The sequence below is a fragment of the Ictidomys tridecemlineatus genome, chromosome 13 (assembly GCF_052094955.1).
Source record: "Ictidomys tridecemlineatus isolate mIctTri1 chromosome 13, mIctTri1.hap1, whole genome shotgun sequence".
In the NCBI taxonomy this organism is placed as follows: Eukaryota; Metazoa; Chordata; class Mammalia; order Rodentia; family Sciuridae; genus Ictidomys; species Ictidomys tridecemlineatus.
Genome location: NC_135489.1, coordinates 20,905,055 through 20,920,373, shown reverse-complemented (window position 1 = coordinate 20,920,373; position 15,319 = coordinate 20,905,055). Strand labels below are relative to the sequence as shown.

The 15,319-nt window shown below is 36.4% G+C and overlaps 1 protein-coding gene across 7 annotated transcripts in view; it reads left to right on the top strand.

Moving 5' to 3' along the window:
- Window positions 1–15,319, top strand: part of Dcc (DCC netrin 1 receptor) — a 1,068,266-nt gene that overhangs the window by 756,950 nt on the left and 295,997 nt on the right. For all 7 annotated transcript variants that reach the window (XM_040273028.2, XM_040273020.2, XM_021725006.3 and 4 more), the window contains exon 9: window positions 4,110–4,264. In XM_040273028.2, the coding sequence (XP_040128962.1) occupies window positions 4,110–4,264 (155 nt within the window). The remainder of the gene's footprint in view (window positions 1–4,109; window positions 4,265–15,319) is intronic.

Below are 15,319 nucleotides of genomic sequence, written 5' to 3'. Positions count from 1 at the left end.
CTTTAAGGCTGCGTAATATGCCATTGTGTATATGTACCACATTTTCTTTATCTATTCATCTGTTGAAGGGCATCTAGGCTGGTTCCATAGTTTAGCTATTGTGAATTGAGCTGCTATAAACATTGATGTGGCTGTGTCACTATAGTATGCTGATTTAAAGTCCTTTGGGTATAAACCTAGGAGTGGGATAACTGGATCAAAGGGGTGGTTCCATTCCAAGTTTTCTAACAAATTTCCATACTGCTTTCTGGAAAGGTTGCACCAATTTGAAGTCCCACTAGCAATGTATTAGTGTACATTTTCCTCCACATCCTCACCAACACTTACTATCATTTATGTTCTTGAAAATTCCCATTCTGACTGGAGTGAGATGAAATCTTAGGGTAATTTTGATTTGCAGTTCTCTAATTTCTAGAGATGATTGAAATTTTTTTCATATTTGGTGATTGATTGTATTTTTTCTTCTGTGAAGTATCTGTTCAATTCCTTAGCCCATTTATTGATTGGGTTATTTGGGTTTTGGGGGGAGGTGTGTTTTTTGAGTCCTGTATATATTCTGGAGATTAGTACTCTATCTGAGGTGTGCGTAGCTCCCATTCTGTAGGCTCTCTCTTCATGTTATTGATTGTTTCCTTTGCTGAGGAGAAACTTTTTTAGTTTGAACTTATCCTGTTTATTGATTCTTAGTTTCACTTCTTGTACTTGGAATCTTATTAAGGAAGTCAGGTCATAAGCTGACATCATGAAGTTCTGGGCCTACTTTTTCTTCTATTAAGTGCAGTATCTCTGTTCTAGTGCCTAAGTTTTTGATCCACTTTGAATTGAGTTTTGTGCAGGGTGAAAGATAAAAGTTTCATTTCATCTCACTATATATGGATTTCCAGTTTTCTCAGCACCATTTATTGAATAGGCTATCTTTTTCTTCCGTGAATATTTTTGGCACTTTTGTATACTATGAGATTACCGTATTTATGTGGGTTTGTCTTCGTGTCTTCTATTTTGTAACATTGATCTACATATCTATTTTGGTGCCAATACCATGCTGTTTTTGTTACTATTGCTCTGTAGCACAGTGTAAGGTCTGGTATGATGATGCCTCCTGCTTCAGTCTTCTCGCTAAGGATTGCTTTGTCTATTCTAGGTCTCTTATTTTCCCAAATCAATTTCACGGTTTCTTTTTCTAGTTCTATAAAGAATGTCATTGGAATTTTAATAGGAATTGCATTAAATCTGAATAACACTTTTGGTAGTATTGCATTTTGACAACATTATTTCTGGCTATCCAAGAGAATGGGAGATCTTTCAAGTTTCTAAGGTCCTTCTCAATTTCCTTTTCAGTGTTCTATAGTTTTCATTGTAGAGGTATTCTACCTTTTTTTGTTAGATTGATCTTCTAGTAATTTTTCTTTTGAAGCTATTGTGAATGGGGTAGTTTTTCTAATTTCTCTTGCAGTGGATTCATCACTGATTGAATAGAAATGCATTTGATTTATGGGTATTGATTTCATATCCTGCCACTTTGCTGAATTCATTTGTTATTTCTAGAAGATTTATGGTGGAATTTGTTTTTAGTGTTTTGAAGAAGCTCCATGCATTTTCCTAATAGCTGTACTAACTTCCTTTCCTCTCCTTACAGAATATATGAACTCCTTGTTTTCTACATTACCACCAACATTCCTTTTTCTTTTTTCTTATTTATTTTTTTGTAACAGCTCTTCTGACTATGATGCGATGACATCTCATTATATTTTTGATATGTATTTCCTTCATGGTTTATGAAATTGAGCATTTTTTCATAAATTTGTTGACAGTTGAATTTATTCTTTTGAGAATTTTCTACTCATACCATTTGCCTATTTTGCAATTGGATTACCTTTTATTTCTATTGAGGTTTTTGAGTTCCTAATATATTTTGAATATGAATATGGAATCAGATAAGTAGTCCATAAACCTTTTGCCTTTTCGTAGGTTCTCTCTTTACCCCTTGAGTAGCTACCTTTGCTGTGCAGAAGCATCGTAGCTTGATCTCATCTCACGTGTCTATTTTTGCTTCTGTTCCCTGTTCTTTGGTGGTCTTATTTAAAAAAAAAATCATCACTTATACAATATCTTGAAGGGTTCCTCCTGTGTTTCTGTCTAGTAGTTTTCATAGTCTCAAGTTCTTACATTTAGGTCTTTGATCTTTGGATGATGAAGTTGTCTTTTAAAAAGCAACTTCCTGGCCTACCTGTGTTTAGTTAGGTAGGGTATGGCAGTGCAACCTGTGGTATGTTGAAGTATCATACAGTGTTTCTTACATTTGGCTACTTTGGGTTACACTGAATCCCATCCAGACCTCCCAGATGGAATTCATTATGCAGTCTTTACCAACGTAACACTGTATTTCTAAAAATTTGTCTAGCCTCAGGCTATGTTTAGATTCATATTGTGTGCTTTTTTCTTGGTAGTTCTAACATGTACATAACATAATATTTGCGCTTTTAACCATTTTTAAGTGCACAATTCCATGGCATTAACTTTGTTCTTTCTTGTTGTGCCACCATCTCCGCCATGTGTTCACAGAACTTTCCATCTTCTCTAATTAAACTTCATACCCATGAATCAGATCCTGAGCCCCCACCTGAGGAAACCACACAAAGGTGCATATTTTACTTATTTAGCTGAACTGGTTAAAATTATGCTAGTGATAGAACAAGCTCTAATATGTATAATCACTCAAATCTCTACTTCTGACTCTATAAGAAATAAAACAATGCCCTAATTGACAGTTTTTCTCCACCAGCTCTTCTCCAAAATTCTGGTAAACTTGTAAACCTCCCCATGATCAGTGTGTAAAATCTAAGCTCGTCACACTTGGCTATGTCCAGTCTACAGTAAAGGAAGAAAATCTGGAGGGTTAGTTATATGCAGTGATTTTAGGCTCAGAGTGAATCAGCACACATCACATATACTCAATCAGATGTCTTCATCCAGGGTTTAGTAGGCTGGGAAATGTAGTCTAGCATATGAAGAAGAAGAAAAATTTGATTTAAGGATGAGCTAGCCAGGTTCTGCTGCATGATATTTCGAGTGTACGTAGGCTCAGTAATCATCATTCATGCCACTAGGAACAATTTATTTTGATTCTTCTTTTTGGAAAACTAATTTTCCCTGAGAGAAAAGTAGGCTTCACTTTAAATATCTCCAAAAATAAAATAAAACTCCATGACTTGTAATTCCATTGAAAGCTAAGAGATATTATCTAGGGATAGAAACCTTAACAAACAGTGAATAGTTGAGCATTTCTACTTTACTCAGTTCACAATTATATGTTAAGGGTCAATGAAGATATCTAGGAGGTCTACAATCTTTTGCACCCTTAAAGAAAATTTCAGTAGTTCTCATGTTTACTGATAGCATCCCTACTCATAGTTTGTCTTCTCTTAAAGTATATCTAAATCCCACCAGGATCAGCAAATCCATTTGTTTACAACATGGAAGACGCATTTAATTGGTAAAATGTATTGAGCTCATGTAGAAGAGACTTGAAGAAAAAGGAAAGCAGACATTTTTGACTATTTCTCTTCACACAGAAAATAATTTCCTTCCTTTTAATAAGTGCACTTAAAGTATCCACAGGAGCCCAAGCTCCATACATACATAGGAACACTTAGCATCTGTGTTCTCCTTTCCTACAAAGAAAGAAAAGGCATAAATGCATTTGCTGGCAATACTGACAAAGACCAATTTGTGGAATAATTGAAACCTTGATTTCTGTCATTAGCCGGATGGGTACAAAATGCATCTTCCTGTCTACATTCCAGATGCTTCTTCTTATTTTAATACCTCTTTGTTTCTCCTGAGTTTCGAATTCTTAATTGTAAAGTGTCAAGGGAAAGTCTTTAGTTTGCGAGTTTCATCAAGAATGACATCAACTTGAACTCCCTGAATACTTTGCCACACTTATTTATCGTTCCTTTCAAGTAGTTTATTTTCCATAGTAAGCCTCCGACCTCTTGATTCTGTCCCATAGTCATCCATAATGAGTGAGCTCTTGTAACCCCAGTAGAGGTCTGGGCCCAAAGTATTCATTTTGGAAATAATCTCTCTGTTCAACCTTGATTTCCTAGGGAACGAGCATTGAATACAACCCAGCCTGGGTCCCTTCAGCTTACCGTGGGAAACCTGAAGCCAGAAGCCATGTACACCTTCCGAGTTGTTGCCTACAATGAGTGGGGGCCAGGGGAGAGTTCTCAACCCATCAAGGTGGCCACTCAGCCTGAGTGTGAGTATGAAAAGGGAGAGGCTGTGTTTAGTAAGGATTCCTAGTAGAACTTCTTTGAGACGAGAAAACGGAAGGCAGGTGTTTGAACCAACGTGTTTAACTTGAAGGTTTTCATAGGAAAGATGACCTTTTGACAGATGGCCTCCTCACTCAGGCCTCATTCTCCACAATGGCAGATTAGAGGAATCCATGGCCCCATTCCTCCACAGAGCTCACATCCTCATTTCCTAAAGTGACTCCCTGCCCAACAGTATTCCATCATCACCACCATTGAGTTCAATCCTTCTCCGTTGATTTTTCTCACATTTTCTGGAGTTAGTCTGGGCCGGTTTTAGCATCAGAGGTAAAAGAAAAATGGCATAAAACTTCTAAATTGCAGGGACTTTTAAAGAAGTTAAACAGGCAATAACAACTGAAGAAGGTACCAAAGGCCAACTGAGTCCCCAGAAGCATGGGAGACGCTCTCCACTGGACTGTCTCCTTGACTTCTAACTTGAATCACTGTATGGACCTCATTCATCCCAGAGTAAAGCTGTGAAACAAGTTACAGTTCCATACTATCAACTTTTATAAGGGAAGAGCACCCAAATTGTTCATTGAAGAAATATTTCTGTACCTTCAATAGTTTTAGTTTTTCTTATGGACCTCCAATGTTATTTAGAATCAAGAGTTACTAATAAGTTTTCCAGCTTTATATATTTAATTAAAAATTCTATTCTAAAGGTTAAATTCCGTGAGTAACTATTTGAAACACGCAGCCTTATTTTAGACACAATTTCCGGTGCTCCTTTTCTTTTCAATTAATAATATTCCTTTATTTGTGTTCCTATTGGTTTTATGTAAAACTATGTTTAACTTGAAAATGACTTCAAATGCTTTTTGGAAGGAGATAAAATATAAGTTAGAAATGTGACAAATAATCTCTGTACTGGGTTCACTTCCTCGGTGATTTATATCAGCATGTCAAAGAAGAAATCAAGATAGGCTATCAGAGTACTGTTTGATCATCTACTCTTGGCAAAATCCTCATTCTTTCTTTGTCTTAGCCAAGATTGCCCTGGCAAGATTGATATATTCATCCAGGCAAGGGCTAAGACTTCCAAGTCATGTAAATATTTGCCTCACACAAACAAACTCTCAGACAATAACTTCAAAAACACAGTAATGTATACAGGTGTCCAGAAATTGTCTGAAAATGCAGGCTCCTAGGGAGGTCTGGCTAAATCAATTGCAGGATTCGGTGCACAATGAAAATGCAAGGACACTTTTCTGAAAAATTAAGAAATGTTAACAACTACAATTACAGCAAGACATGAAGTCAGTCTTCACGCAGTTTCCCTCTAAGTGTGAGACCTTGTCCAACCTTGCTGGTTGTGCACCCATGAAGCTGGCCCTGATGAGGTTTCTGCTTGTAAGAGCGAGTTGTTGCCCTGTGGATTTAAGCCACTTTCCATTTCACAATGTCTATGTTAATTTAGCATTTGAATCCTCGGTCTCTCCATTGATTTAATGCTTATAGTTCATATATGGAGAATAAATTATTTTATGAGTATTTGGCATTTTTGATTAATAAAGTTCAGTAAAAATCAAATTAGGCATATACACATGTATATATGTGCTTGTTTATATGTATATATGTATATGATGTATATGTGTATATATATATATGTGTGTGTGTGTGTGTGTATAAACATACATATATATGGTATATGCCACATTGTACAAAGATTGACTTTAACCTCAAATATTCTATCAAGAAAAATTTTGCTCAGTTTTCTAATATGAAACTTTAAATTTAAGCATTTTTTAAAAAGATCTAATATGTACAGGTATTTGAATTCTTTACCCTAAACCTAATATTATCTTAGAATTGTTTTATTGTACTTTTCATGGCTGACTAGTCATGATTACATTGTATTTCTGATAAAAATCATAAGTTGTCAATCTTGCTTTCTCAAACTGAATAACTTATTTTTTCTTCTTCTACAAATATCATTGTTCCTAAACATCCAACTTAAAAATATTTTCAACTTTATTTTCTCTTTTTTACTTTTTTTAAATGACAGTATTTGTAAAACAAGGGACAAAAATATTTTTTCTTTTTAATACTAACTACTGAATATGAATATCTCAATACATAAGGCTTGCATACAGCAGCATGTTCTGCAACTTTTAATGTAAGAATTTTTAAAAGCATCCTTATTTGTATTGCCCATAGAACGTTAACTGTGTGAGAAAAACAACAGCATACTTCAATTTATAGTTGTATATCATGAAGAGCTACTATGCTCCTAATACTATTCTGAGCCACTTAAGGTGCTTTAGAAAAGGCAAATACCTGTTAAAAGTAATGTAGTTAGAGATCTCATAAACTTCTTGGGGAAGTGAAAATTCTAAGCATGTGACAATCAAAAAAAAAAGTCCTTAGATAAGAGAACTTATAGGAAATTGTTAGATGGAATATAAGCTATTCGGAGTCACGCATTTGCTTCTGTGCCCCTTAGCTGATGGTCGCAGCTTATTACATAGTTATTTTTTATGTCTACACTATACTGTGCTTACTTCCTCCAGTCACCCTTGTGTTGCAGAGAGAGCCCCAGCAGGCTTTGCACCACATTTATTCCTCTCTATGCAGAAAGCAGTGTAAGAAGTGTGAGCAGAAGTCTTCTCTGGATGCTTGCCTCTGTGTGTATTTACTTTGCTTAACAATTAACATAAAGGACCATGAGACAACTAAATAGTAACCACTACAAGTCCAATTGAATAAGACATGTTGTTTTGGTATTGTTAGAGCATATAAATAATAATTTCTCCAGAAAATGAAAATGGAGAACCTGCAAGCTTTAGAAATGTGATGGAGCCTTGATTATTTTTCATTAAGGGCAGCGGTAATGGCCTTAGAATGCTCTTCATATTTTAGCCTTTATTAGCACTGTCTTTGATCACCTGTTTTTTTTTATTTTTTTTTTTGTTTTTTTTTTAACTTTTTCTTTTTTTTTTTTTATTGATTGTTCAAAACATTACAGAGCTCAAGACATATCATCTTTCATACATTCGACTCAATTGGGTTTTGAACTCCCCAAATACATAATACAGACTCACTTCTGTTACATACTCACATTTTTACACAATGGCATATTAGTGACTGTTGTATTCTGCTACCTTTCCTAGACGAATGGGGGGAGAGAAAGGAAGAGAGAAGGGAAAACATATGGAAATGGTAGGAGACCTTCAGTGATACACAAAATTATAAGAGGTTATGAGGGACAAGGGGGTGGGGGGAAAAAAAGGGGAGAGAATTGAACAACAGCAGAGGAGGTAGAGAGGGAAGATGGGAGGGGAGGGGAGGGGAGGGGGGATAGTAAGGGATAGGAATGATCACCTGTTTTTAACCACTGTATGCAGTAGGGGTTGTGTCTGTGGGAGGTCTTTGGCTTGGCTGTGTTTCATTACCCTCATCATGGGCTAACTCACCTTGATGAGCAGATAGGTAGAGGAGAACAGTTCAGCCTACAGAAAAGGTCATGCAGAGCACTCTGTGAAACAGCCGACTCCTTCGATTCATTTATAATAAAAGCATGCTGTAGTTCACTTGCTGTGTTTATTACAGACATTAGGATAAATAAATTATATTATCATGACTAATAGGTGCTGCATGTGTATTTTATCTTCTGTTGTTAACACCAAATACCATTTGGCAATTTACAAATATTACTAGGGAAAGGAACACTTCATCTCCTCTAAGCCTGCTCAAAAATATGCCAACTGGCAAGGCAAATGGAACATTCCAGGGATCCTCTATCTCCTTCCTTTCTCTCCTCATCTCTCTCTTTCCCCTTCTTCTAAGCCCATCTTTCTGTCTTTTAGAGGAAATACCAAGGTTGATTTCATTATTTGGACTAGGCAAGAGGGGTAGAAAAAAAATCAATATTTCCTCTCTTGACAAAATGATTTTATCTTTTGAAAATGGGTCTTGTCTGGGTGTGCACTTGGTTGTTTCTTTTATCACCGTTTCTCCAAATGTGATGTAGTAATTGTGCACTAAAATTACATAGCTTTTATACAAATTGAATTTCAAGTTTTTCATGTTATTTGAAAATATCAACTCTATTATGGAAACCATATTTTCAAGGAATAAAAACGGAGGGGAAATACGTCTGAAATATAAATCAGCCAGCAACTGTTTCTAAAAGTGCATACATTTTACAGTAATCATTTAGAGAGATCAACAGTCCAAGATCCAGTTTATGAAATAATCACCCAGAATAGAAAGACTTGATTTATATGAAGGCTTCTGTCCTCTGATTATATCTCCCTTTTGCTAAACCTTTGCTCTTTTCCCCCTGCCTTTATGGTGTATAATTTCTTCACTGTATTATCAGCCAGGATTTAAGTCCTTGCCTGCTTAAGACGTGTCTAATCTTTTCATACCACATGTGGCGAATTTTTGAATTATTATTTGGGGTCCTATAAGATGCTGTTAAGGCAGTTTAATCATACAGGATGTTAAAATGGACCACATATAGGTTTGAAGGCTTGGGTAAGAATAGGAAGCAGATTTGCTAGACCACAACCCAATTATCTATAAAGCCCTTTTATATTTAAGATCTGTAAGTAATATTCTTAAGTCTATTATATTCTTTACACTAAAAAGACGGATGCAAGCAGCCATACCCCCAGGTTGAGTGACTTTAGCATATGTTATATAGAGGTATAGCTGTATTTTCTTTTTTCCCTCCTTCCCTGGATTTAATTTTTTAAAAAAATATTCTAATAGAGTTCAACTAGTGTGGCGATTTTGTATAGAATAGAAAGCTCGTATCATGTTCCTGAAGATTGCTACTATATTCTAGATCAGATTTCTTCACCTCAGTTCCCTGAACTAGAAAGTGGAGGTTTTATTCACTCTGCCTCTTCCCAGGTTGTAGAGATGAAATGAGAGAACACAGGGACATCCCTGGGTCTTGCATGCCTTCAAGCAGACACTCAACAGAAAGGAATTCCCTGACTGCAGCAGGGTCAAAGGAGAGCAGAATTCCAAAGGCACAGCACTAAAAAACAAAGAGGGATCTCACCAGGGTAATCTCCTAGGTAAATAGGCTAATAGAGTGCCTTATTTACAGCTTGATACTGGCTCTTCTACTATACAAATGTACAGCCAGCACTTTTATATGTATACTTATTTTCATGTTTCTCGTAGTCCTTCCTTACAATTTGGCAAGATGTCATAGACTGTCTTGTCTTCAAATGTTGCCCGATGCATCCCCAAATAAATTTGCTCAGTAAATACTGTATAACCTCATAAATTGTGCCAATCTTGCCATTTTATGAATCGTTGGTTGGCTAAAATATGCCAGTAGAATGTGGTCTGTACTTAAAGTGTGGGGGAACTGTAAAATATCAATTATTGTTGTTTTAACATGATTCCATAAATTACATAAGCCAAGTTTATTACAGTCTGTCCAGTCAATTTCCTTTATCGCTAGGGCTTGTTGACAATTATTAAGCATGCTGCAAGTGATTTGAGCGACTGTTTAGGCTGACTACAGTGGCAAAATTGACCACTAGGCAGGTAATTGACAGTGGTCTGATTGCCTGGTCACATACATGGTTAAAAATTAAAGATAAGTATTGGCATCCTATCTCTTTTGGAGCACAGTGTACAGACTCATTATTTTTAAAAGTCTCTCATTGCAAAATATGTTTTCAAGTATTATAAATATAAGATGGGAGACGTTAAAGGCTTATGGCTTGGCATCCTTAGCAGCAGAAGTCTTAAGAAATCCATTTGGATTTAATGGTCAATTAGACGAGGTATTATGTTTTTTATAATGGCATACATTAGTGGAGGAATTGAAGATAGGCTTAGGAGGATGGAATGTTTAATCACCACTGGAAGAGTTCAAAGTAAACATGAGTCGCTATGTTCTTTTGCGATTTATTTAAAAATAATTATTTTGCTTCATTGTCCAGTACAGTAACCACTGCCCACATGTGATTGTTTAAATTTAAATGTCTTGAAATAAAATTTATGATTCAGGTTTTTAAGTCACACTAGTTACATTTCAGCTGCTCAATAGCATTTAAAATTTAAACAGAATTAAAAACTAAATCTCCAACTGCTCAGACTTGCTAAGCTCTTGGCTGTTGTATTGTAGAAAAGTTTCAAAGGTGACAGAAATTTCTATGGTGTAGCAGAAGCCTAGACCCAGTCAGTATATGAGACTGTGAAAGTCACTCATACATTGCCTTAAGTCAAGGAACGAGAGGTCTAGCAGAAACCAAGTAGAACTAAGAATATATTTAACAGAATTAATTCCCTCAAATATTGAAAAAATGATGAAAATATGTTTTGAATTAATAGAAAAATTTATTTTAAAAAGATCAGAGAATCTAGATCTGAACTCCTTATCTGCTTATTTACTTAAAGTTATTCAAATACTTTGTCATGCTAAAAAAATGACATTATCTTACAAAATTTAATTGAAGGTGAAGGTCAAAGATAACTAGTTGCTTGGGTTAACAGTGGTATAACAAGTTCAGTTTCCCTAACAGCCCTTTATTGCCTTTTAACCTGTTTTATTTTGAGCACACACCATAATTCAGGCTTCTTCAGTGGCTTATAACCAATTATCTAGAAAAATTATCTTCGTGAGAAATGATATCGGAAAAACTATTTATTTCTTACTGACATTAAGGGATATAAGGAAAGGAAATGTGAAGATAGTCAGAAGTTCTGCAGGTGGATTTGCTTGGGATTTAATTGCCTGGTATGGTATGGTTATGTGCCCTACTAAAAATGAAAGCAGGTTGCTTGCTAAACTGAATTAGTGCAAAAGTCAAATTGAACATCTTTGAGGATATTGTCATCATTCTGGACCAGCTGAATAAAGCTGTATTCCAAAGATAAAACAGCTGAGCTGAGCTGTTTTAGGGAATCCTTCTATGGAAAGCTGATGAACATGACTAATGAAGAGTAAAGATAGAAAGGGAATGTGGCATTTTGCCACATATGTATTTATACACTCCCCCATTTTGCGAGCACTTTTTATCTATAGTGTCCATAAATGTTTGTTTAATCAAAAATTGTGATGTTTCAAGCCACCTATAAAGTCTTAGGGATAGAAAATAAGAAGGACAAGATGATTTCTGTCTTCATCTGTCTGCTGCTGTCACAAAATATCTGAGGCTGGATAATTAATAAAGAACACAGGTTTGTTTTTCACAGTCTAGAAGCTGAAAAGGCTGAGATCAAGGCACTGGCAGGTTTGGGGTCTGATGAGAACTGCTCTCATAGACAAGACCTTGTGGCTGCATCCTCCAGAAACTATACACACTGGGTCCTCATATTGCAGAGAGAACAGAGGGGGGAAAAGTGGGGGAAGGGCTGAGCCTTCTTGGCCTTCTTCCCTCTTAAAGAGCTCACCTCATAATACTACGTGTTAGAGATGAAGTTTCAAATCTTAAAGGAGACAGGACTCAAATCATTCAAACATCCAAGATGTAGGGATAAATTTTTTGATGGAAAGGTACCTATAAAATAAATTATTCTAAATCTATTGTTGGAGCCAATTAATTTACTCTTCTCAACCTAAAGTCAGTGATATTAGCATTAGTGTATGATTAATGTGTAATTTAATGCATATATAACTCACTATGCAAACATGTTGGCTTTTAATGTAAAGTATTTTAGTGCATTTTAAAAAGTATCACATCATGAAATATACTGTTGACTAACATGATATAATACCCAACCAAAATTAAGTAAAGCTCAATTTTTAGTAATTTCACACTTTAATGGATTTTTTAAACTGCAGATAATATTCTACTGTAAAATGATAAATTTTACATGTTACACAGGAAGTCAGTAATGTGACAAACTATCACTCTCTAAGTCCAAAGTTCCTGCATTGCGTTATTTTAACAAAGGTATTTTTCCTACTTTGGAGAAGATAATCTGGCAGTGGCGACCCCAAGCACAACTGTCTAATATTCTATGGAAATGCTTCCTGCTTTAGCTTGCCCAGGAGACCAAATCAAATCTAATAAGAAATTGGATTGGGACAAAATTTCTGACCACTGGATATTTTACAGGAAGAAGAATTGCCATAGGTTGAAATGAAAGATTTTAAGGTGATGACAGCGAGTGCTTATAGTCATATGTATTACTATCAAAACTCAGATGTTGCCATTCGTTTCTGGAAAGAAATGATCATGGGTTTTTGTCCACTGAAAGTCAACTGTGGAACTCAGCCTACAGTCAATGCAAGTAACTCATACTTGACACCTTAGTTAAATCTGCAATCCATGCTCCAGGTACCCCAAGTAGAAGCAGAGTGAAAGATGGTTAGGAACAGTGATTTCAAAGGATTAAGAACCCAAACTCAGACTGTTTCAAATTTCTGGCTTTTTCCTGTACTAGCAAATATGCTAATTATTCTGCGCCACAGTTTCCTCACATGTAAAATGGAGATAATATCTATATTGCAGGATGTTGTAAAGATTAAAAGAAAACCTTTAAAATAGGAATACAACAGTACACCTTTAATCAGTGACTCTGATGATTAAGTGAGATATTTAGCCTGCTTCTGGCATATTCTCAGCCCTCAATAAATGCTAGCTATCACTATGATTTTTCATTACTTGATTCTAATTATTGGTCATCAGATCATGTTTCTCCCAAATGCTTTCCTTCTCCTTTAGGCTATTTCATAAGCATCTCCTATTTCTCCTTAAGATTTTTATTAAATAATTTCTAAGAACAAAAAAGCAGATCTCAGCTAATTCATCACATTGTTCAGTTTTTCAGCCTGCATGAGTCCATTTCTCACCTTCCAAATTTGTTTGAGCCTCATCATTTCATTTATTCATTCATTATATTCCACACACCTTCATGGTATGCACCCAGTGGGTTTCTCAGTACCAAGAATTCAACAGTTTTTTTTTTTTTAAAGAGAACTTAGCCTTATGAAGTTTATATTCCAGTGATGGAGAAGGGTAATGAATAAATACAAATAAAAGCATGCAGAAGAACAAAACAGTCTACAGGGGCAGGAGTATAGGATGAGGACAGAGATGACCCTAGGTAGGAAGGTCAGGAAAAGCTTTTCTGAATTAAGAGTACTTAAGGGGACACCTTGGCAAATTTGAAGAGTGTTGGAAAATATCTAGGGGAGGCATCTTAGGTGGGGCAAAGAGCACTTGCCAAGATTCTGGAGTGGAAAAGCAAACAGTGGCTGGGTTTGGGCAGAGCAAATTACAGGGAGTGGGGCAGAGGTGAGTTGAATGGCATCAGGGCCTTGTCAACGGCCTCGTCAAACTCTGAAAGCCACAAGAAGGAATCTGGATTTCACCATCCGTGGAGGCATCTGGGCAGGAGGGAGTGACTTGATTTGTTTTGATGTTTAAAATGGAATGGGAGGTGAATGCAATAGTTTAATCCAGAGATGGCTTAGGTTTCTGTTGGTAATTCTGGAGGAGATGAGGACTAGTAGAATACAGGACACCTTTGGAAGACAGAAACATAATATGCTGCTGGATGTGGTATAAGAGAAAAGACAACAGTCAAGTGTACTGTTGAGTCCCAGCTTCAGAAAGTCGGGGAGGGGTAACTCTGTTTATGGGGATCAGAAAACTGAGGAAGAGGCTGATTTTGAAGGGTGTGTAGGGAGTGGAGACATGCTGGGAAAATCAGGACTTATATTTTTTTAACATGTTAGGTTTGACTGTTAAATGTATGCAGGTATTATTTAATTAGACTGCAAGCTCAAAGCAAGAAATTAACAATTCTTTGAACATAAAAATGAAAGAACCTTCTTTATATAGGCAGGCCAGTTTCTATTGAAGAGGAACAGTTAGCTTCAAATATTGGCAAAGATGGGCAGTTAATGGAAAAACAAAGAGAATTCCACAGGTATCCCAGGGTATGCACATTGCCAGGCACAGAAGATGCTCAAATAGTTGCTGACCATAGAGAAGTCCCCATTTTGGAAATCTTCCTGTCAGGCCTGGGAAGTGTAATTTAATGTGGCTGATAACTAGAAAGAAGAGTCCATTAAAAGTAAGACTCAGATCTTCAGCCCAGTCTTCCAGCTGCCAATATTTTCCAAAAAAATCCATCCAATAGGGGCAAATCAATGCCAGGGTAGGTATGAGCCGAGAGCCAGCTTGTGTTCTGATGTGTACTTTGCCTACGTTCATTAAACAGGTGATTGAATTCTAATGGGATGTCAGTGCAGGATGATCCACAGGTTGATTTTCTATGACTGCATCAGACTTGTACAGATAGAAGCCTGGTTTAGGGCCGAGTGAAGGCCACAGAATTAAGAAGAAAATCTTCTTTAGGCTTTCAATATCCCTTTCTTATACTTCTCTCATATCTTGGGGATCTTTGATCTTCCATTAATTAAGGGCACCAAAAAATGCAAAACATTTACCCAGTGTTCTAAAGCATACAGCTAAATTCATAAAGAACTTTGAGATGGCAGCTTCTAATCATTGAACTTTACACAGGATAAACATGGGGACCAGAGTGTTTAAGGCCAATCAAAGGGTGAATCAATAAACTGGTGGGATCACTACACTTCTATTGAGACTCCTGGTTCACCAATGATGTTAAACAGCAGGCCTGAAATCATCACAGTTTTCTTTCCGCAGTGGAAACAGCATTAAGCAAATAGAAAAGAGGCCTGAGATCTACCTATTCTAGACTGAGATCTTATCTGTATTTTCAAGATATATTTTCGAGGAAGTCACGAGCCCTTTCTGATTCCCACTTTATTCTTATAAAATAAGGATCATACTATATGTATTAATTTCCCAGGCTGCCCTCACAAAATACTGCAAACTGGGTGACTTAAAACAATGGAAATATAACCTCACACGATCTTGAGCCTAAGAATCTGAAATTCAAGTGTCAGCAGGGCCATCATTCCTCTAGAAATAAAAGCCTTTATTATCCTTTGTGGCTTCTGGTGGGTGCTGGCTGGCCATTCTTGCATTTCTTGCCCTGACCTTGTGTCCCTCTACTCTCTGTGTGTATCTTCACATGACCTT